This window comes from Pezoporus occidentalis, unplaced genomic scaffold (genome assembly GCF_034315485.1).
Source record: "Pezoporus occidentalis ecotype Australia unplaced genomic scaffold, CSIRO_AGI_Poc_V1 ctg135, whole genome shotgun sequence".
Taxonomy (NCBI): domain Eukaryota; kingdom Metazoa; phylum Chordata; class Aves; order Psittaciformes; family Psittacidae; genus Pezoporus; species Pezoporus occidentalis.
In genome coordinates this window covers 2,687,435-2,711,138 of record NW_026913157.1, presented here as the reverse complement: position 1 = coordinate 2,711,138, position 23,704 = coordinate 2,687,435, and the positions used below count along the sequence as shown (strand labels likewise).

General features: G+C 37.0%; 1 protein-coding gene across 1 annotated transcript in view; it reads right to left on the bottom strand.

Moving 5' to 3' along the window:
- DUS2 (dihydrouridine synthase 2) overlaps nt 1-23,704 on the bottom strand; it is a 29,022-nt gene that overhangs the window by 4,540 nt on the left and 778 nt on the right. Inside the window, exons 2-11 of the mRNA XM_062609144.1 lie at nt 19,122-19,167; nt 17,233-17,324; nt 16,427-16,470; nt 15,563-15,623; nt 13,592-13,639; nt 9,203-9,268; nt 5,862-5,932; nt 5,328-5,414; nt 2,794-2,962; nt 1,693-1,814 (exon numbers count right to left, since the gene is read on the bottom strand). Of these exons, the coding sequence (XP_062465128.1) occupies nt 1,693-1,814; nt 2,794-2,962; nt 5,328-5,414; nt 5,862-5,932; nt 9,203-9,268; nt 13,592-13,639; nt 15,563-15,623; nt 16,427-16,470; nt 17,233-17,324; nt 19,122-19,167 (806 nt within the window). The remainder of the gene's footprint in view (nt 1-1,692; nt 1,815-2,793; nt 2,963-5,327; nt 5,415-5,861; nt 5,933-9,202; nt 9,269-13,591; nt 13,640-15,562; nt 15,624-16,426; nt 16,471-17,232; nt 17,325-19,121; nt 19,168-23,704) is intronic.

Genomic DNA, 23,704 nt, shown 5'->3' with positions numbered 1-23,704 from the left:
TCTCCAGTGTTCTAAAGTGGAAAAGCAATGAAGCTGAATAGTACTTACTGATGCTTCTAAGATAAGACAATTTATCATGTACTGTTACATATTTTTTTTTGTCTGAAATGCAGCAGCCTGTTCTCTTGCATTCAGTACTGAGGCTAAAATCACAAATGGGTGTAACATCGCATCACCACCAAAAACTTCTACACTAGACCTCTGTTCAGTGTTCATGTCTATAAACTGCGACTCTGCTAATTACCTGTTTAAAGGGTTGACTTTTACTTTACAATTTCTTTTCTTTGCATACTATGCAATACCATTCATTCTGTAGAAAACACTACCACCCTTTCAGATAAGATTTTTTTTAAGTTGTAGAAGATTGTTTCAGTTTCAAGCTATACTATACCTCTTTTCTAAACAGTTGGAAAACAATAAGCAAAATGGATAGTATGGTACTATACTAAAAATTGTTTAATTATTTACATTGTAAAAGTGAAAAGCAACTTGCAAAGGTTAAATGTTGCTCATGGATTCCACTGTTCCTTTACAAATAATGAAGGCTAGCTCCTCGTATATATAAAACACAAATTCCCTTCATTGTGTTGCAATGTAATAATCATGAACAGCAGTGTTTATAGAGAGCCAAAACTGGTAAATCACAATAAACTGGCAAAAGGATTGCAGGCATTTCCATTCATTTTGAACAAAGACAGAATGCTTGTTAGGGTTTGCTAGAAAACAAGAACTCCACTTGCAAAATATTTCAAGCTTTCAACATTTCTGTCCGTTTTTGTACACGTAAGACAACAAACAGTTTCAAACTGTTTATTTTATTAAAAAAAAAAAAAAAGAGAGACTCTCTTCCCTCCCATTCCATCAGAAGGATAATTATAGCACACAACATGGTACGACACATGCAATCTCAGACCTTTATTTTGTTCAGTTTGGAATGGGCCAAAACCTGAATGCCCCTCCATTCTGCGTGAATTCTTTAATCACGTTTATTTTATGGTTTCTCTTAAGACTTTTACTTCTTTCTTTTCTCTTTTTTTTCTCTCCGAGAAATTTCATCCAGACTGTTTCATATGTCCAGGATGAAAAGATTCACTAAAGCTACTATATTTCCTCCAAAAGGTTGTCATTATTCATTAGGATATTTCAGGTGTGAAAAGCAGCACAAAAGAAATACATCTAAGTGACATACAGGTGACCTATATACATTGGTTTCAGTTTATCTCTAAATGTTTATTTTAAAAGAACACCCTGTCATATACATTCCAGTAACATTAAAAAAAACAACATGGAAAAGTTAAAACAAATAAATATCCCTAGAAGAAGACAAGCTCCACACTACTGAGGCTCCAGACTAACACTAGAGAATGCTGAAACTTTTCTTAATCAGTTAATGCAAATATTGTAGAAATATCCGCTCAGTGAAGCACCACTTAAATTGGCACGTTGAGTACAAAATCATAAGGCTTAAAGCTATAAAACCTGATCATGGAAAAAAGCCTAGCAAAGTTTATTGTATTTTAACCTAGAAAGTTTATTGCACATCTCACTAACTGGACTTTTTTTTGTTCGGTTTATTTTGGTTTTTGCAACTTCTTCTGAAAGTGTGAGATACCAAACAACACTAGAGACAGAGAAGTGCAAGTCTGACAGACAGTACAACTCCTGCTTCCTGTTTCTGAAGTACTTGCTTACCAGATCTCCTGTGTGGACTGCGCAGCATGCAGCTTCTTACCCTGAGTAGTTTCCAACTGTTCCCTTAACATCTGACACAAACAGTACTTTGTGTTGGTATAGTGATTATCATACCTCACTGCCTGAAGGAGAGAGACAATGTATATAAAACATACCAAAGAAATTTATCTTATACAATGCTCATTTCTCTTGATAACTTTAAAAATTGTTTTTGAAAGAGAAACCAGCAACATACTGAAGACTACTCCTGAATGTGAGTATAATCTGATTATTCTGGCATGCTTTCATGAACCAAAGTTCAACTTACTCATATACTTAAGAAGAAAGAGTTGACCAGTGTACGTAACGACTAGCAATGTTGTGATTTTTGGTAACTAGTTAATGGCAATTCAAATTTATAAAACCGCAAAATTTCGAATTGATGGCATGATCAAAGTCACAGATTTCTGATTAATTTCATATTGTTACTAAAATTTTGAATGATAGATAAAGCTTTCTATAACAGATGACTCAGTGAATGGAACTGTACTACTACCATAAAATCACAGAATAGTTAGGGTTGGGAAGGACCTTAAGATAATCCATAGCATTATTTTATTGGCAAATCATTGCCTTTGCTTTCCTGATGTTAAAAATTCTTGACAGTTATTTGTGAAAAGCAGTTATTTTCTAAAATTTAATCTAGCAGCAACTCAGTACTTAATATTCCGTCACTTTTCTGTTTGATATTATTTGCACAACTCTAACATCAAGAGAGTTCTCCTACATGTCATTAGCTTTACATTCCCAGACATTTTTAGATAGCCATGTAAGCCTTATAAATATTCTCAAGAAACTAGGGCTAAAAAGCATGATACATAAGAAAAGAATTATCCAGAAAGACTGTCTTCTGAATACAGATTTCTGAACACTTTTTTTCTTAACAAAATACAGCAGAGGAGGCAGTGGCTGATTTGCAAGACTCATGTCATATGCAGTATGTTAAAATATCACCAGAGCCTAAGGCTTTGGAGTTAAGAGGAGATAAGATAGAATAGTAAGAGTTTGATTAATAAATCTAACCAATGCTAACTACAAGTAAGATTTTCAAAAAAAACATACATATTTGATGTAATTTTGCATTACGTCCTTCAAAGGAACAAACCCCTCTTTCCTGAAGATGGATGGGTTCCACATGGCAGCACGAGCTATCATTACTGATGAGGCAGCTGTTGCTTTCTGGAAGGTCTCAATATCCGTATATTCTTTGATGAAGTCATGAGATCCTCCACTGAAAATTAAGATCATTGTTATAATCATGTTTTATTTAGTTTTCATCAAGTTTCATTTGCTACTATTTCTACTTTAACACAGCCTTGTACTTCCATGTGATACTACGTTATTTATGGTGGCAGAGTCTACTTAGGATATAATCTCAAATTTAAGAGAACAAACTTGTCTGACAGCTTTATTAGCAATAGCTCACTGAAATACCGATTTTATACAGTATTTTTCATTATCTTCATGCTTCTCTTGAAAGTAGAAGACTTTTTATGAGGAAAGAACAGTTTGCGTTTTACACAAATTGTGTTTCACACACTTTTAAGGCTCACAAAGAATCATTTCCATATTGTAGATTATAATGATACCTTGTTACTGCCAGTTCTGTAACCTTCAAGTTCATATTAACTGCGTCGGATACTAAGAACGAGTATGGGCAGCATCATTCTGTTTCACTCTAGAACTAATATATGGAGAGTAACTACAAGTAATATGTCTGGATCAATCATGGGGCACTTTAATGTTAACAGAAGGTTACACTGCTTCTACTCTACTGCCTTTGCTTTCAAGTCAGAAAGTCAGATGTGTTAGAAAGCAAAAAGAACACTTAAACCATTTCTTCTTTCTTTTAATGTTTCCTGCCACTATATCTTTTAAATGTAAAAGTTGGACTTTTGAACTATGAAGTAGGATCTTTATTCCTTCAAAAGCAGAAACACTGGCAAACTCAAAACAAAAACTATATAACGATAAATTACTTTCAAACCAGACATTTATGATGTGAAGACAGAATGAGCACGTTCCCTACACTAATGAAAGGTTATTCCATTAACAGAGTAATATTCTAGAAATCACAGAATCAATTCAAATTTCTTGTCTTTTTCTAGGATCAATCTACTTTTATTCATTCCTGTGTATTTCCTGACCAAGCTTGAGGCACAAATGGTTGAAATTCTCAAAACACCAGACAAATACCAGCAGGGACCAAATACCATGGATTATGTTTATTTAATAAGCAAGATTCCAAGCTGCATGCTTACATTTCTTTAGAAAGGGAAAAGTTTCACTAAGTAGATTTAAAATAAAGTTCATATTCTTTTCAAAGAAATCATTAAAAAATTAGAATTGTTAAGGTTAGTTCATCATGTTGGGGCACTTCCAAAGAAGTAAACTGATATAAAGATTAATTAGAAGCAATTTATCAAAAGCAGACCTCTGATACTTTTTCATCTTACTTGCACACTTCATCACAGAATGTACTCAAACAGAGCTGACATTTCTCTAATAAAGTCTAATAAGAAAAAGTTGTTAGCCTTATCTAAAGTCTAATAAGAAAAAATTGTTAGCCTTATCTACCCAGGCAAAGGATTCATGGCAATGTACAATGTGAATTTTTCTTACTCTTTTAATTCCACATTGTTTAAAAAATTATTCTGAAAACTAGAAAGGGGGCGAACCACCTTTGTCCTTTGCCCAGTATAGAAACAGGCCTTCTGATACTAAAACCTGTAACTTTTGAAGGGCTTTCTACAGAGAAATGTAACAGGAAAACAGTTCTCAGATTCTTGATCCAAGTACATAGTTTGCAGAGATGCAGCTTCTCAATGAAAACTCAAGGTCAGTGAAGAGAGAACTTCAGTTAAGGACACTGCTTTTCTGGCCAAGGATATCCTACTGCCACTTGTAAAGAGGTCAAACTTCTGAAGACGTTGGTCAGGTAGATAAGAGACATTCTGATACAGCTTGATACTTTTCATTACCTCTGCTTCCAAAATCACTCTTAAAAATCACCTGTTTATAGCTAAACTTTTCTAAGACTCAGTTATTTATTTTACTGTTACATTGTTACTGAAGAATCTATTGATATAACCAGAGATTCAGTGGAATCATGTCCATATGTCTGGCGACTAAGAAGGTCTTAGGGAAAATGTAAGGCCACAGGGTATAACACTGGATTTGAGCAGTGGGACAGGTGATCTCTGATATGCAAGTGCCCAAGATACACAGCGACAGTTACAGAATCATAGAATCATAGAATAGTTAGGGCTGGAAAGGACCTTAAGATCATTTTATATATAACCAGTCGCTGCACAGGGCTTAAAAACACAGAGAATCTAAGTGCTGGATGCAACCAGGACAGACTGTGACACAGAAAAGTAATACTTTTAGAAAAATATATGAGATTTTTAAACCAAAAACTGAGGTATGGTGGTATTTTGTAAGGCCAACTTTTGTCATTGCTATCTCTGTTCAGATCTGACCCCTGGTAGAAAGTAACCTTAGATTAGCCCTATGTGAGAGACTTTATCCTGCATTTGCAAATCTTAAGTTAGGTACAGGCATTTGGCAGTAATGAACTCATCAGTCAAACTTACTTTGCTATTACTGGAATGGAGACTGCTTCAGAAATGGCTTTGATCACATCACAGTGGACAGGGTGCTGAGGCCTCTCCTCTTTCTTCCTTTCCAACAAACAAAAGAAAGAAAAGACCAAAGATTTCCTGTGGAATTTGTGGATATCTGAACCACAGCAGACTAAGGATTATTGAGACATACTTATTCCTGCTTTTTTACTTTAGATATATACATTTATTTTTTAACACAAAATTATTTTATGTCAAATGAATTTTAAAACATTGTTATCGTAATTCCATAGCCACATAAGCAGCATTTTTAGATACAGAGGATGAAAGATAATTTTAGTTTGTTTTGGTCTTTGAAAAAAAAACTTAAGAAAAATAGCAGCAAGCAGTTCAGTTGCCTAATTACAGGCCTGATTTTCTACAATGCAGATTTCATTAAATCAGAAACATAATTACATGTAGGGTATACTCTAGTCAGATCTTACTGCACTACATTCATCAGCAAACTAAAATAATTAAACTCTCTCTTTCCTAAAATGGATTTACCTTCCATGGACTGCAATGGCTGCCACACCAGTTTTCTCTATTCTCTTTACCAGATTCACAGTATCCTCCACCTGAGGGATAAGAGAGAATGACATGATTTTAATTCAAAGAAAAAGGAATAACTACCATGTGACCGCTGTAGAAATGAATGTTGAAAGACTTTTACCAGAGGGCTATGATTCCTGTATTCAGCAGTAAGACCCCAAGTGCATAATCTCTTATCCTCAAGCAAAGTACTAAGTATGGCAAAAATAACAAACCATTTTCAATACTTCCTTGAAACTACAGATTACAAACTTTCTCAAACCAGGTAACACAGTATTTTGTAATAAGAGAATATTGTCCCAACAGGTTTTTAGACTGTCATTTGAAAATGACCCAAAACATGTAATTAGAAAGTCCTATCTAATGAGTACTCTGTAAATTATAATTAAATTCATCTTGATAAGAGGATCCCTTCTGAAATCAACGTAACACATGTAATCACACATTCATAAATACTCCTCTCACACGTATCTTAAAAATGTTAACTAGTATCTAAAACATTCCAGTGATATTCATACATGACCAGTGAATCAAAAGACAGAGGGGAAAAAGGAGAAAATCACAGTGTACCTTCAAAGAGTTAAGATGCTGTTAAAAAGCAGAAAGAAATCTGACACAACGCTTGATTAGCCTGCCTTATGCAGCTTTGTGGAAAGGGAGAAAATAAAAGAGATGAGGCAAATTTTCTTTTCAAAAGCTGGAGAATGATCTGTGGCTCATCACAAACTCATCACATTCAGACTAAGAAACGCAACGTCTTCCACCTGGCACGGATGGAATGACAGCAGCTCACCTGCTGTTCTGATAAACGACGTTATGTGAAAGCAGGCTGAAACAAAAATGAAAAGGCTCTAGGATAGCTGTAGAATATAAAGTGGAGATGTGCCAGCTCTCTCACTTAGTACCTTCAGAATCAAAACTAACTTAGACAGCTACTGATTCTTTTGACACAGGCTTCATTTATTCATTTTATCATTTTAAGAGCACATGTAAATGACTTTTGGACAATAGCTAGCTCAGTTACAGCTCATCCATCTGCAGAAATACTTATCCAGGTCATACGCAATCATGGTATCTAGGCAGGTAATTAAATACAGAATTGCAAAATAACCAGTCATTAAAAGAGAAGGCACATTGTCTCCTGGAGATTTAAAAATATAGGGAATTCAACTGGAGAAAAAAAAAAAAAAATCAGTAAGAAAGCTACATCAGCTGTAAAAAGAGAAAATCACCACTATATTTTCACTATGTTCTTAATTAAATTCTAGCAAAACACTGACAAAACAATATGCAACAGCTTTAGCAATATAACAGTCTTACCATAATTTCTTTGAAATGAATGACTGTACCCAAGAATCGCCAGAAAAAAATAATTCTAATTGCAATGAAGGTGCTGCTCCTGAGAAGGAAGATTTTGAACCTCCTTGTATAAGCTAGCAACTTCAGTACTTCAATCCATCAAAGATTTTCTAAAAAGGCTGCAGAAGTTGTTTCTAATTCGGGTGTAATTGCAAAATTTCCACGCAGTGTAGAATACAAGTACTTTATAAAGTACAGACATTGTTAATGTGAATGTTGGAATTTGGACAAGTAACACCACAGTCATCTTCTCTTGAGTTTAAACTTCAAGCAGATTGAAGAAATTCGAAATTCATTACACTCTTCTTATGTACACATTATGCTCAGTCAATTCCACGCTTGTCAGTCATCTTCTAAAATGAGTGCATTTTTCCTTTTTATTTTCATTTAGTGCTTATCCACCAGCAAAAGCTTTGGGATTAACAGGTTACAATTAACAGGACTAAAATACTTCTTTAACAGAAGTATCCACATTTGGAGTTCAATGGAATAAAAACGTGTACATATCTAATGTTTAGTATTTTCTTGACTTTTTAGAAAGGAGAAACAAAGTTTTGTGCCTGATGTGAGTAGCCAGAAATGGCACCTGGTTGTAAGGGGAAAATTACCAAACAGAAGAAAATATCTTCTGAAAAATACTGGAAGAGAAAATGCCTGCCAGCTGGAAAACCATTAGCCTGGGAACTAGGCCTGTGAACCCAAAGCATCCCTGGTAAGTGCAGCTCTGGTACTGGACACATCCTGAGACACCATCAGTAAGTGTAAACCTAAGGAACCATATCAGCAACTTATCATCTGAAAAAGTAAAAAATAGTCTAGAAAAAGGGAAAAACATCCTGAGAAAGAAACAATATGTAATTGTCATTGGCTGTTCAAACTGCAAGAGCAGAAAAAGTCTGGGAAAAAAAATTATCTGAAAGAACAGAAAACAATTATCTATTGGCTGCCCTAGGTGAAAAACAGGAATTAACAGCATCTACTAGCTGCTCAAAGGGTGGCGTTCTATGCCCTCTTGTGTTTCTAGGTCATGAAAATTATTTCATTTTTATCCAAAAATAGTGCCTCTCTGTCAAGTTCCCATGCTGGACATACTTTTCCTTTTCCTAAACAGGTTAAAGTCTTTACGTAAATTTTCTATGAGATCTCTGACTTGTGCCAAGGATGCCTGGCTGACTCCAAACTCCATGACACAGAAAATCTTTGGAGTGAGTCTCTGTTATTTTATTGGTCCCTATCCAGGCCTACTTTTGGAGTCGGTTCAGTTTGTCTTCCTACTCCTGGGATGGTTGGGTTCCCTTCTGGGATCACTTTTTCCTTCTGTCTGGGACGGTGTGGTTTCCTTCTGAGATCTGTCTAATGCACCTCATAGCAGACTTATACCATGAACATACATATGTATATGCATAAAGAATTCTATCAGATCTGCTGTTGTATTATTGATAAAGTTGCTTCACTACTGGTAAGTTCGTACTAACCTATAATAGTATATGCACACTCGTTTCTGTTACCGATTGTTGCTATAACTGATTGCTGCCATATTAATCATTGCTGTCATATTATTATTTATTTCTGCTAATAATGTGTAATAGCTTGAGATAGATATACTTGTATCTTGCTTTATTTAGCATATTTACTGTGGTGGTTTTTGTGCTATTTGTTGTAATCTAATAAAGTTGAAGAATTCAGAGCCTAAAAGTTTCTGAGTCCTTGTGTATCATGGAATCCAAGAAACCCACCATCATGGTATCTATACACCCAAAAGACAGATAACCTTTCAGGTCATGACAGCATCCCAAAGAGAAATTATAATTCCAAGTGCTATTTTACAATAGAAGGTCTAAAATGCCAGTATATTAGAATACTGTACATCTTAATTCATTTTTCAATCACAGAAATAAGCAACAACTACACACTTTAGCATAACAATTTGTTCTTACTGAGGGCAAAATGCGGATTTTGCAGGTTACTGGTTTACAAATTCCTTTAACAAGGGTAGTCAGTATCTGGAAAAAGGAAAAGAAAGAAAAACATGATCACAACAGTGACATTAATAAAGCTCTCCTGCTTTCTCTCTTAAAGATACAAAGAAATAAGCACAATGTAATACTAGTGTTCCTCTATTTCTCTCTTGAAGATACAAAGAAATTAGAACAATGTAACACTAGTTAGTGCTCCTCTATGAAGAATCTTACATGCTAGACAGATACATGCAGTCAATTAAGTATATCATTTTATCTGATTAATATACAAACCTATTTCTAGTCCAGTTAATTTTTATTTCCAATTTTTTTTTATTTTAACTGGATTTTTATAGATCTATTATCTGCTTCTGATGTTTCAATACTGCTTTTGGAATGAGGCAACCAATAAACTCTGATAATTTCAAAATAAAGTGCAAAAATTTTTCATTTTCATGCAGCTATTTTCACAGCTTTTGAGCTGTGAGCTTCTTATGAAAAGGAAATATAAGTATTCCAGAAAAATAGATTCTTTTTTAAAAAATGAAAGTCTTGAAAATGAAAAAATGAAAAGGAAATCTCAAACAACATCATTAAATCTTCTAAAAGAAAACAAAAATTATAAACTGAATTCCATGCTTAACACAAACTACATTTTATTCATTAAAACAGAATAAGCAGATAAATGAGCAGTTGTTAGTTTAACCATTTAAGAACTAGGCTACACAAAATCTCCTTTTCACAGGCTGAATTTAAGACCAACAGACCATACTTGAAAGGGTCACATAATGACCTATATATGTTTAAATCACTGCATAACTATACAATAAGTGGTACCAGAAATTCAATAGCTGTCTAAATAAAAGAGTGGAAATCAACTGATCCTGATTGTCACCAGAAAAGTATTTGGTTTTCAACTGTTTTTTGAGATATTATCACACATGCTAGTCTGAGTACACTTCTCTTTTATAAAATGGATGGTACCGCAGGTAAATTATTTCCTTCAAAGCTTTGTATACTGTGAAACTTGAATTTTAGTTACTGCATTATTAGGTTCTAAATACAAAAAAGAGCTGTTATAGCTAGCACTCACAAGCCTTTAACAGCTGGCAAGTGTCAGCTTGCACTGGCTACTGAAATCTTTCCTAAGTAGGATTCTCTCAAATAAAACTGTAAGGTCCAAGAAAAATATCTAAAACTCCTCTTCAGTATTTTTAATATGTACTGTATTTGCATAGAAATGAAACTGAAATGACATAATTTTCCAAACAGCATCACTATACCGTTTTTCCTGCAATAACTTAATCAGCAAATCTTACAAGCTCCCAGTCAGCCTCATTACAGATTCCAGTCTGAGAACCACACCCTACACTTTTTAATCATAGGGAAAGCTTGATTTGGAACTGTAATTACAACTGCCTTTTGCAGACTATGAGTTTAGTTTCCCCTTTGCAGCTAGTTAAGAATAAGTTTTATGCATAAAATTTTACTCCCTATTAACATCTTAAATTTAAAAGAACAATTCCAAATTTTTGAACACCAAGTTTCCTGCTCTTCTGAAGACAGAAATGAAATGTAATGGTTGTAGAGGGGAAGGGAAGCTGCTAACAATCATATTTACAACTGCCTTTCATTCCTATGAGAAATTTTTGCTAGATTTACTTCTAGCCTGTTGTTTTCCTCTCAATTCCCACTCCTAATTTTTTTTCCTCCAGCCTTCATCACCTCATACTTTATAAATTACAATTTAATTCTGGATGGTATCACCCACCTTACCTAATTCACTATCTAGGTGAACACCACGTAGGCCTTAAAAAATTTGGTTCTGGCTCCAGCTCTGCATTGTTAGCTGACTTTCTGCAGACAACACTTAATTTGATTCTGTGCTCTCTTTTGGAAAATTGAGACTGATACAATTGCCAAAAATATTTTGAGATCACGACTAGATCACTTGTACTTTTGTTTTTCCTACCAGCTAATGAAAGCGAGTAACAGGTCCAGTCTATTGTACTTAAACTCATGCTTTGGCACAATTCGTAATGCTTCCAGCTGCTGAATGGTCGGTTTATACAGCTTCACTAACAATGTGGCTCTTCACACCAAGAGATTCTTAGATTTGGCAAAAGGCTAACACTCTATCATGGTTGTAATGTGCCCTTCTAATGGCACGTCGTCAAAGAATGAAATAAATGATGCAAAACAACCTGTTTTCACATCTGAGCTTACAAAGAATAGTATCTAACCAATGGATCTGCTTGTGGAAACTGTGTAAGTCCTACTAGCCTACAAAGCTGAATGATGTTACCACAATAAAAAGAAGGACTTACAAAGGACTGACTCAGCATACATTTTAGACAGAAGGAAAAGGCAGAAACTGCAGGGATCAGAAAGAGACTGGCTATGGTTCAGAGGAGTCATGCAAATGAGTGAAGAAAGTCTGGTCTCTTCAAAAGACTGAGCTACACCAAAGAACCCTTAAACCAAAACACACTCAGGAGTACCATGGGAAAAGGCAGATAAATGCTTTTGGTATTTTTATTTTGTCTAGATCTGCATAATTCTGATAGTACAAGAATGAAGAATGAAAACATTAGCTACTGTGTACCACGATTTAGTTATTACTGAGAAATAAACTGCGAACTAGAATTGCCCCCAGAAGTCTGAAGGAAGATACAGTGAACAAGTAAAAGCTATGGGGAAACAGGACAAAAGTTCACAGTCAGTTCATCTGAATTATGAAGAAGCTAGTCTTTATACAGAAAGAAAATAAAATAACTAAATACTAAGAATGTTCCTGGAAACCCAGAGCATTGTCTGAACTCTGCTTAATCTCAGGAAGCTTAGAAGTCCTTTGCAAAAAAATAAAATAAAAAAAATTATATAACTATATTACATATACACAGATGTATATATATATCTTTTTTATATGTATTTACACATATAAATACATTTATTGTATGTAGGTATTTACACATATAAACACACATAAAATTGTGGTCAATGGCTCAATGTCCAGCTGGAGATCAGTAACAAGTGGTGCCCCTCAGGGATCGGTGTTGGGACTGATCTTGTTCAACATCTTTGTCGCTGACATGGACAGTGGGATTGAGTGCGCCCTCAGCAAGTTTGCTGATGACACCAAGCTGTGTGGTTCGGTTGATACGCTGGAGGGAAGGAATGCCATCCAGAGGGACCTCGACACGCTTGTGAGGTGGGCTGATGCCAACCTCATGAAGTTTAACCATGCCAAGTGCAAGGTCCTACACCTGGGTGGGAGCAATCCCAGGCACAGCTACAGGCTGGGCAGAGAAGAGATTCAGAGCAGCCCTGCGGAGAAGGACTTGGACATGCTGGTCGATGAGAAAATGAACATGAGCCGGCTTCAGTGTGCACTCCCAGCCCAGAAAGCCAACTGTATCCTGGGCTGCATCAAAAGAAGCCTGACCAGCAGGTCAAAGGAGGTGATCCTGCCCCTCTGCTCTGCTCTTGTGAGACCTCACCTGGAGTATTGTGTGCAGTTCTGGTGTCCCCAACATAAAAAGGACATGGAACTGTTGGAACAAGTCCAGAGGAGGGCCACGAGGATGATCAGGGGACTGGAGCACCTCCCGTATGAAGACAGGCTGAGAAAGTTGGGGCTGTTCAGCCTGGAGAAGAGAAGGCTGTGTGGAGACCTCAGAGCAGCCTTCCAGTATCTGAAGGGGGCCTATAGAGATGCTGGGGAGGGACTCTTCATTAGGGACTGTAGTGACAGGACAAGGGGTAACGGGTTAAAACTTAAATAGGGGAAGTTTAGATTGGATATAAGGAGGAAATTATCTCCTGTTAGGGTGGTGAGGCACTGGAATGGGTTGCCCAGGGAAGTTGTGAATGCTCCATCCCTGGTGGTGTTCAAGGCCAGGTTTGACAGAGCCTTGGGTGACACAGTTTAGTGGGAGGTGTCCCTTCCATGGCAGGGGGGTTGGAACTAGATGATCTTAAGGTCCTTTCCAACCCTAACTCTTCTATGATTCTATGATATATAAGTGAATATATATACACATATATACATACTTACGAACCTTTTTCATACTGATACACATGGTGTTTCATACAGAATTAAAAGCATATGCACATAAAACCCCTCCCTCTGCAAATGTAGCACCACATGTGAAAGTTTTCAAACTGAAAAGGAGGAAGGTAGCAGACAAGGACAAGGAGAACTAGCTCAGGATTATTTATCTATGACCTTAATTTCAGTATTTAAAACTGATTAATCCATTCTAGCTTTTACAAATTTGTCTTGTATACATTCGTTCCCCTTCCAGTAGAGCACCACAGTATATAACACTTTTCAAGGCAGTTTAAAATCCACAAGGTGATACTTACAGACTCTATTCTGTCAGGATCAAACAGCAGTGCTGCTCCCATACCTCCCTTGGAAAAAGTACAGAAATTGTTACACATTAGACAAGCATATTCTTCAACTCAATTATTTTGCCTAATAGCAGACCACAGCAGAAGCACTATGTCATACTGACGAAAACAAAAAGTGGGTGCGGAAGATGACAAAACCTAAAATGCAGGAGCATTAGTGAATGCTTTGGTGAAACATTGCCTAGAACTGTATCAGAATAATTATGCAGTAATTCAGGACACCAGCTTGCTCCCATTACTTTATGGAGCAGACAGGATTTCAAAAAGCCATTTTTAGCATTTATAATCATCCAATTTCTACTCATTAAGTGACAGCTGAACAGATTTATTCTTTTAACATTATACACCATGTTTGAGAGGTCTTGATGTCCATAGTTTCTGTCTACACGCTACAGTTAGAAAAACAGGCTAAGACAAATTAAGTGGCTGTATTGAACACACATTATGAACACTTTAACAACTTAGTATTTTAGCTGTTCTTTCTGCAGTATTTCATTTGCATACATAGACCTGGAGACCAACAGGCAAACATACGTTCAAAATTGTATGCATTTTTTTGACCCAAAACTACTGTTGGAGATTAACCACCAGCATTTACATTTTCAATCTTTCATCCTAGCACAGGGAGGATGTTTTGGTGTTTTGTTCTTAAATAGGATTCTGTGGAAGGATAAAATAGTCTTCCATGTAATTTGGTAGAAAACAGAAAGTAATAAAGGCTAAAGAAAACATTAATGGAAGTACCATGAGACCATTCTAAATTTAACGATGCATCCTCAGCATGACTATGATTCCTTGATAATACCACTATCTCAAAAGCTATCTGTAGAATAAAAGAGAAAGTTCTGAAACAACAGAATCTAAATACATAAAGACTCCAGAACAGGGGAAATAAGTATTTCACATTCTTTTAAATTCAAATTTTTATTTTTACCGTATCTCACTTAACCTTGTTATTTTCATAGTTATCATCAAAACAAAGAAGTTAATGGAATTAAAACCAGAAAAATCCTAGAAATGTATGTGGGTTAAAATTATTCACAAGTTAGATGGAACCTGCTAGAAGAATTTAAGCAATTATTCTTCAGAGTGAAAGCCAACCTACAAAACTAAGAAGCAGTGAAATGGTAAGTGCAATATTTACCTATTCTGCAAGAACATCTGACATAAAAATGGAGATCCATGGTCTAATTCACTGATCCTTTACCTATACACTAACTGGCTTAACAGTGCTAGCACACAGCTTGACTATTCTGTTTAGTCACAGATGATAAAAGACTAATTTAGAACTGCATGTGTTTAACTCAAAAAAAACATGTTTTAACTGATCTATCCTCCTCACACTTAAAACTGACCAATAATTGAAGTCAGGATTCATAAACTGCCAATGTTTGCTTGCTCATATGACAAACTATGACTCCTATTAAGGCTAAGCAAAACATATTTCACTCGTTCAACAGATTTGTGACCTCAGGAAGGCATTAAAAAAAACCTTAACAAACCCTTTATTTTATTCCACCTTACACAGCCTGACAGAGTTTCCAGAATTCTAAACTTTGTACAGTAATACAATTTAGCAACCTCACTATGTTTTTCTCAATATTCAGCAGTCATTTTGACAGCAAATACAACCACCACTTGCTCCACAATAACCTGAGCTTACAAACTACATACATGCTTACTCACTTAAGGATATTGTATGTTTAATTATATGACCAAACCTGTTCTCAAGAGAGATTACTAATAGAGTATTACTTTACTGTCTTACAGCCATGACAACTTCAAGAATCTTTTATTTATTGCAAAAAATGAACTCAAGTTCAACTGCATGAAAACTTTACTGCTTAAATTTGTTCAACTCAAAAAAAAAACAGAACACATATTGCTCATCTCCAAGAATGAAAAAGCTTATTTAAAAGTAACCTTAGTAGAATATTCCTTTGGGCATCCCATGTTGATATCAATACCAGCTACATCATTCTCTCTGAAAGAAAAGAAAGAAACAATTAAAATATTTCTTAGCATATTAGAGCAAGAATCAGGAAATAGGCATCTTTCAGGGAAACCTGTTTCGTTGTTAAGGCTTAAATGAGACTTCAAGGTTTTTATTCGGACTTCTGAATTTTTAGCTTCTCACTTATATAAGAAGTTACATATTTATTTTAACTGTGGCCTAAAGATCAGTTAGTCCACAGGTTTCAATGACCAGTGTTGTGCAGAAGCTGCATAAACTCATCTTAAATATGTTTATACAGGGTTAAGTATGTGTAAGTATATCCACCACTAAATTCACCACCATAACTAAAGCAAATCCTATTGAAATGCCCATCTATTTTAAATGGAGGCTTAAAACCATCTTTTAAAAAGGTCTGAGATACACGTTTATTTCTGTACAATACTTTCCTGGGGACTTCAAACCACAAGCAGTAGGAGACATTTTCAGGCATATCTGTCTTACTTGCAGCTCTGCAATACCCAGGAAAAATTCATATTGGAGACATCAAGGACACACTGCACCAACATAAAACCATCAATCCCAGTAAAGAACTTAGGAAGCTTCTGCTTTGAGCAAGAATTTTCAATAGAAGTTGTAGTTATATCACTGGCCTTTTAAGATGCTACACTTCACTGTGCAGCCCCTCTAGAACTTTTCTTGGTCCTATAAAGACCTACCTTGATACTCTTATAAAAAAAGTGCCTTCCAAAACAATTCCTCTGTAAAAAAGACCAAACCAAACAAACAACAAACCAACCCATGATAGGAAGGAGTGAGAGAAGATGACTTACACAAGTTTAGCTACTGCTAGGGCTCTTTCAGCATCTGCTGAACCCTGTTGGTAGAACAAGAGGATTTATAATTATAAAATACATCAAACTAATAAAACAAATGCACTCACTTGCAGATATGCACATTAACCTACAGCAGTATCAAATGTTCTAAGCCCATCAAATTAGATATTTATTTATCATGTTGTTAAGAAGCTCTACAGCCTCTACCTATTCCAGGACTGTTACTGCCATTGAAAAAGGTCTTTTTCAGTACCTAATGCAGTTTAGTCCTTCCCTCCCACCAACCCCAATCATCGCTTGTCCTACATAAAGAGGTCTCAAAAAGTAAATTAGTATCTTTTTTTCTCTAGCAGACTTTAATCCATTTGTGTAATGTCATATGCAGACATTAACACTCTCTTATCTACACTAACCAATGCCATTTCTTTCAGTCCTTCCAGTGAGACTTTTTACTGAATAGTGTTAAGACTTAAACTCGTGATCAAACAGCAGCGTAATTTATAGCTGGTACATTTAGAAATGTATCAAAGATACTGATTACAAAACCAGGCTGCTGCCACAGAGAGCAGAATTCATCTTAATCACCTCTTCTGAAAACAGCTGTATGGGGAGCTTATAAGGCAGCATCTTGATCAAAGAACAGAAATTCTGCAACAGATCTGGTGTGAAATTTTACCTCCACCTGAAGCATCAACAAATTTGATAGTCTACAATACAAACAGCTGCTTTAGACTTCGGTTAATGTTACTAGCACTACCTTAACCACGTTGTTACTAGCAGAGTACCTGTGGTTGGTTTCTTACCATTTGAAAGACAACACACTGCCTCTCCCTTTCACAGGTTCTGAAAACAACTCTTTCATTAGGTGCAATGAAGTCCACCGTTTCAAGTACTTCTATATGAAATGAGAAGACAAAAATCATACACAAATGTCATCACATAAAGGAAGTCAGATGACTATGTAATTTTGCTATCAAGTAAGCCTTCTGTGAACAACAGAACTAATGGCATCCTACCTCCTCCATATCCTTGCAGCACATATTTTTGCACATTACCGTTTCCCTCCCTTAGCACTTCCTAAATCATCCCTCGCCTGTTTCTTGGCAAAGCATCAGACCCAGAACAAGTCTAAGGATGAATCAGCCAGAATAGGAAGGGGCAGTAGGAAAAAAAAGATTTGTAGTGGACTTCTGTTCCCTTGCATGGACACTATAAGCAACTGTTCCTGATGCCGCCCAGCTGGGGAGGTCCCAAAGATACCTTTTTAAGAACTTCTCTGTGAAAATCGTATTAGGCCACATCTAGCCCATGAACCTCAAGTTAATAAAAGAATGACAGATTGTGAGATCTTGTATGTCTTGCTTCCTTACTGCAGTAGACTAAAAGCTGTGTGTATTATAATGTCGTAAATAGCTAACATTTATAGAAACATAGAATCATAGAATAGTTAGGGTTGGAAAGGACCTTGAGATCATCTAGTTCCAAGCCCCCTGCCATGGGCAGGGACACCTCACACTAAACCATCTCACTCAAGGCTTTGTCCATCCTGCTCTTGAACACTGCCAGGGATGGAGCATTCACATTTACAAAGACTTGTGATTGAAAACTGTCTCTACTGCAGTCCAAATGAATTTTTCTTGGACACTATAAAACTTTTCTCAAAAAACTAAAAGCCTTTGTAACTAATATTAGTTTTGCTCAGATTTTATATTACCACATATACAGTAAAATTTCCAGGGTGGAAAAAAACCCAAACCAACAAACCCACAAATTAAACAAAAAACCAACCAACCAAAAAACCCCAAACACATAAAATCACTACAAACCAACCAAAAAACAAAAATAAAGTAAGTTTTTACCGTTTAGTATAGGACATGAAAGCAATAGTGAGGCTGAAGCCAGTATAGAGATACAGAATTGAGACGGGTTATCTGTATTAATTACAATTGTATTATTTGTCTTCTTAACCCACATAAAATTAAATTTTTGACACTTAAAGCAATGCATTGGAACCTTAATATCCTGCCTATTCCAGCTAGTTTCTAGTTTCTTTCACCTGCTGCCAGGAAGCATAATGCTGAAACATTAATTATGGATTTCCAAAACCAATCCCATTTTTATTAATAACAAAAAAAAGGAAGATGTAATTCCACCAGCTAAAATTTAAATTTAACTTTAGAAGGCGTATGAAATCTTTTAACTTCAGAAGGCCTATACCTGCACACTCAGTGACTCAGTTTTTTAACAGAATACTCATCAAATCCTTGCAATAAACTAAGTCAATGGTGGAGAAAGAGCTTGTGTTAGGGCACCAAAAAAGAAGTCACCTACTAATGCATTAGCCCTATTCTCAAAAAAGAGTTTATGCTTTTTCTGAAGGGCACTAACTGAACTATTAAAATTCCTAAAGAAGGGAAACTGAAAGTTTGAAACTGTAGAGCAGAAGACAGGCGTAAAGTAGAATCATAGAGTCATAGAATAGTCAGGGTTGGAAAGGACCTTAAGATCATCAAGGTCCAACCCCACTGCCATGGCTTCAAAAGCTACTTTTGAGCCCCTAGTCACACTTTAGAGAGATTATATATACTGATACCTCACTGTAATCACGATAAAATTGCTAGAGAAAAATAGTTACCTTTTATCTAGCCAAAAGAATGTTTACAGATATTAACAAAAGAAATGCTATACTTGCCATTCATAACCCTCTTACACTGCAGCATCTTTATGTCAATCAGCTCCTGATAAGAAATAATAAAAATACCTAAGTGAGTTGAAGTGTTTAAGTCACCCAGTCTTAAGCAGTTGCCCATTTTATTAAATATTTGGATGTATCAAATATAAAAAAAGAATGCAAATGAAAACAAGATATTAACTATACAACTTGCTCAACTGAAGTTCCAAAATATGAAATGAAGTTTCAAAATCTGAACATATGAATGTGCTCACATAATTCTATGAAGAAGAATTTTTTTCTAATACCTATCTAACAAGACAGAAACAAAGCACCTAGAGTAGAAGGGGAAGGTAACTAACACTTTAGCAACAGACCACCTAAAGAATCAGTGTAGATTTGTACTGGCCAAACACATAGGTGAACAAAATAGCAGCTAAACCTTTAAAACTTCTTTACTGTAACCTGGAGTTTGAGCAGTTGTTGTTGTTTAAGCCCAGGCCGTAAGTCAGCCACGCAGCCCTCTCGCTCACTTCCCCCCCTTTTCTTCCCCCCACCCCCACCCCACTCCTGAAGGGACAGGGTGGAGAATCAAAAGAATGTAACTCCCACAGGTTGAGATAAGAACAGCCCAGTAACTAAGGTATAACACAAATCACTGCTGCTGCCACCAATAATAATAATGATAAGGGAAATAACAAGGGAAGAGAATACAGTACCACCCATCAATACCCAGCCTGACTGAGCAGTGAGCCAGCCCTTCTGGGTAACTCTCAGTTATATCCTGGGCATGACATGCTGTGGTATGGAATACCTCTTTGGCTAGTTTGGGTCAGGTGTCCCGTCTCTGCTTCCTCCCAGCTTCCCCTCCTCCCTGGCAGAGCATGAGACTCAGAAAGTCCTTGGTCAAACCAAACATTTGTGTTATCAGCACTGTTCTCAGGCCAAAAGTCAAAAACAGAGCACTGCACCACCTACTAAGAAGGAGAAAAAATGACTGCTACTGCTGAACCCAGGACAGCAGTTCTCTGTATTTATTAAAAGACAAAATGAAGCTTCGTGTTGACCTTTACTGAAGAACCTACTCTACAGTTACCACCCCTCCAGAATTTCTGCCTTTCCTTTAGAAAAGGCCCTGAACTTCAATCTACATATATTAGCTTAATTGCAGATTTATGCAACTCAACTTACTAAGAACTGCCTTTAATTGACAAAGGGCTACAACCTGAGCCAATATAACTTGTTAGCTGCTGATACATGCAGCTGTTAATCCAACTGCTACATAAATTGACGGGAAAAAAAAACCCTCCCATGGTATAAGTGTTAGTTACTTGAACAAGTTTAGTCTATTACAGAATCTCTATTTTAGCAAATAAGACAAGGTTTAAGACCTACAGATTTACAGGTAAGACACAGACATGCAATAAATTAGGTTAGTCTCAATCTATAGGTCATAAGACTATAGGTCTTACAAGTAATGTTTTTAATGTAACTTTTTAAACTAATGCTCCTCATCAGGTACTATACATGTTAAGTTTGAAACAGCTTTGAGTTCTAAAATGTGGAAGGGACTGGGAGGGAAATTGTAAGACAAAAGGATAAATCAGAAAATGAAACCTTACCATACAGAAAGTTACAAAATGTCTTTATCTCTACTTTTCTGTTTCCAAACAACTGCAGTATATTTGCCTTGAACAGCAATATTTTCTGCTATCTTGTAAGCTCTGAAGAAAACCTACAAAGCATAGTTTTTCTTATAAAATCTATTAAGACAGTTATCTAACTACAAGCACTAATCAATGTCAAAGGCATCTTAACTCGCCTGTCTCTCCACTGCAATGTTGGGAAGGGGAGAAGACCATGTAGGAGACCTTATTTTCGAGGTGAAATGAAAAAAACTGCCACAGGTGTTTGGTTACAGGATTAACTTCCACACTACAGTTTTGTTATATACTGCAACTTAATTACGTTTGGGGGTCTCCTCTTTTGAGGTACAGTTTCTCTGGTATTATAGCAAAATGTGTGAAGAAGAAACTGGTTTAACTATACAGTTTACAATACTGAATTAAGCAACTTCTCATACCCTGTGACTTCAACAGTAAGCAAAGCAATACCTTTATGTGTGTGGCTTGGTTGACCTGGTTTTTTAATTTAAATCAACAATTTCTACATTACTAGCTTCCACTGATGTTCTATACAATGGCCCTGTCACATCTGTGGTTAGAAATCCAGTAGCTGCACAGTAACAAGGCTCTTTGCTACCAGTAAGCGTAAGAGATACTAGAAAGTACCATGGCTGTCTGAAGCCTCACTCATTTTTAGTGCCTAAGACTTCTAGACACTGTAACTGCATGTAATTTCTCTATTCATGAATGTCCTGGGTTTAGCTGTAAAATTATTTTGCTCCTTCTTAGTAGATGGTACGATGCTGTGTTTTGGCTTCAGTCTGAGAACAATGCTGCTAACACACCAATGTCTTAGCTGTTGCTAAGTAATGCTAACTCTGATCAAGGACTTTTCAGTCTCTTGTGCTCTGCAAGTGGAGAGGCACAAGAAGCTAGGAGATAGCAGAGACAGGACACCTGACCCAGATTAGCCAAAAGGCTATTCCATACCACAGCACATCATGCCCAGTACAGAAACCAGGGGGAGTCACCTGGAAGGGACTGATCACTTCTCAGGTTGGGCTGGGTATCAGTCGGTGGGTGGTGAGCAATTGTATTGTGCATCACTTGTGTTTATTGGTTTTTTTCCCCTTCCCTCTTTAGTTTTATATTCTCTCCCTTGTTACTTCCCTTATTGTTATCATTATTTGTTTTATATTATACTTTAGTTACTGGACTGCTCTTATCTCAACATGTGAGGTTTATATTCTTTTGATTCTCCTCTGATCCTGTCTGGAGGTGGGGGCATAAAAAGGGGAGTGAGTGAGTGGCTGCATGGTGCTGAGTTACTGGCTGGGCTTAATCCGCAACAATGATCTACAGGTAACCTCCCAGAGAATAAGAAAAGGTATTCTCACTTATTCCCACATAAAGCAAAGGTCATAATTCATAAACTGGGAAGCTGTTAACTATTGTTTGTCAAAAAAGAAAAACACACCTTATTACGCCCATTTTGTATCAGACAGCAGCAACTATTCTACTGAATTTTGAGAGTTCTTCTGAATCACAGAATCCTAAGGGTTGGAAGGGACCTCAAAAGATCATCTAGTCCAACCCTCCTGCAAGAGCAGGGTAACCTACAGTACATCACACAGGAACTTGTCCAGGTGGGCCTTGAATATCTCCAATGTAGGAGACTCCACAGGCCCTCTGGGCAACCTGTTCCAGTGCTCTGTCACTCTCACAGTAAAGAAATTTTTCCTGATGTTCACATGGAACCTCCTATGCTCCAGTTTACACCCATTGCCCCTTGTCCTATCACTGGACATCACTGAAAAAAACCTAGCTTCATCATCCTGACACTCACCCTTTACATATTTGTAAACATTGATGAGGTCACCCCTCAGCCTCCTCTTCTCCAAGCTAAAGAGTCCCAGCTCTCTCAGCCTCTCCTCATAAGAGAGATGTTCCATTCCCTTAATCATCTTTGTGGCTCTGTGCTGGACTCTCTCCAGCAGGTCCCTGTCCTTCTTGAACTGTGGGGCCCAGAACTGGACACAATATTCCAGATGTGGCCTCACCAAGGCAGAGTAGAGGGGGAGGAGAACCTCTCTTGACCTACTAACCACACCCTTTCTAATGCACCCTAGGATGCCATTGGCTTTCTTGGCCACAAGGGCACATTGCTGGCTCATGGTCATCCTCCTATCCACCAGGACCCCCAGGTCCCTTTCCCCTTCACCGCTGTCCAGCAGGTCAGCCCCCAACCTGTACTGGTAGATGGGGTTATTCTTCCCCAGATGCAAGACTCTATACTTGCCCTTGCTGAATTTCATCAAGTTCCTCTCCGCCCAACTCTCCAGCCTGTCCAGGTCTCGCTGAATGGCAACACAGCCCTCTGGTGTGTCAGCCACTCCTCCCAGTTTAGTATCATCAGCAAACTTGCTGAGGGTACATTCAGTTTCCTCATCCAGGTCGTTGATGAAAATATTAAACAGCACTGGTCCCAGCACCGACCCCTGAAGGACTCCACTAGTCACAGACCTCCAGCTAGATTCTGCCCCATTGACCACAACTCTCTGCCTTCTTCCTTCCAACCAGTTCTTGATCCACCTCACTACCCGATCATCAAGCCCACACTTCCTTAGCTTATCTGTGAGGATGCTGTGGGAGAAAGTATCAAATGCCTTACTGAAATCAAGAAAAACCACATTTTTCAGCAATAATTATTTCACATGGAGCTGATCCAAGTAAATAAATATTACTTGTAATTCCAGAAGCTAGAGACAAAAGGTGAGCTGTGGCCAAGATAAAAACAGCATATTGTCTCTCAGAACAAATCTCTCCCTTCCCCAAAGAGGGGCAGTGAGCAAACTCAGAAGATTACTGCTGTAGAGATTCTTGAAGAACATTATAAATGACATATTCTCAGTTTGTTTCAGTCTGTTCTATTGGTATAGATCTAATATTCCCCAGGAATACTAGTATTTAAGGTATGTT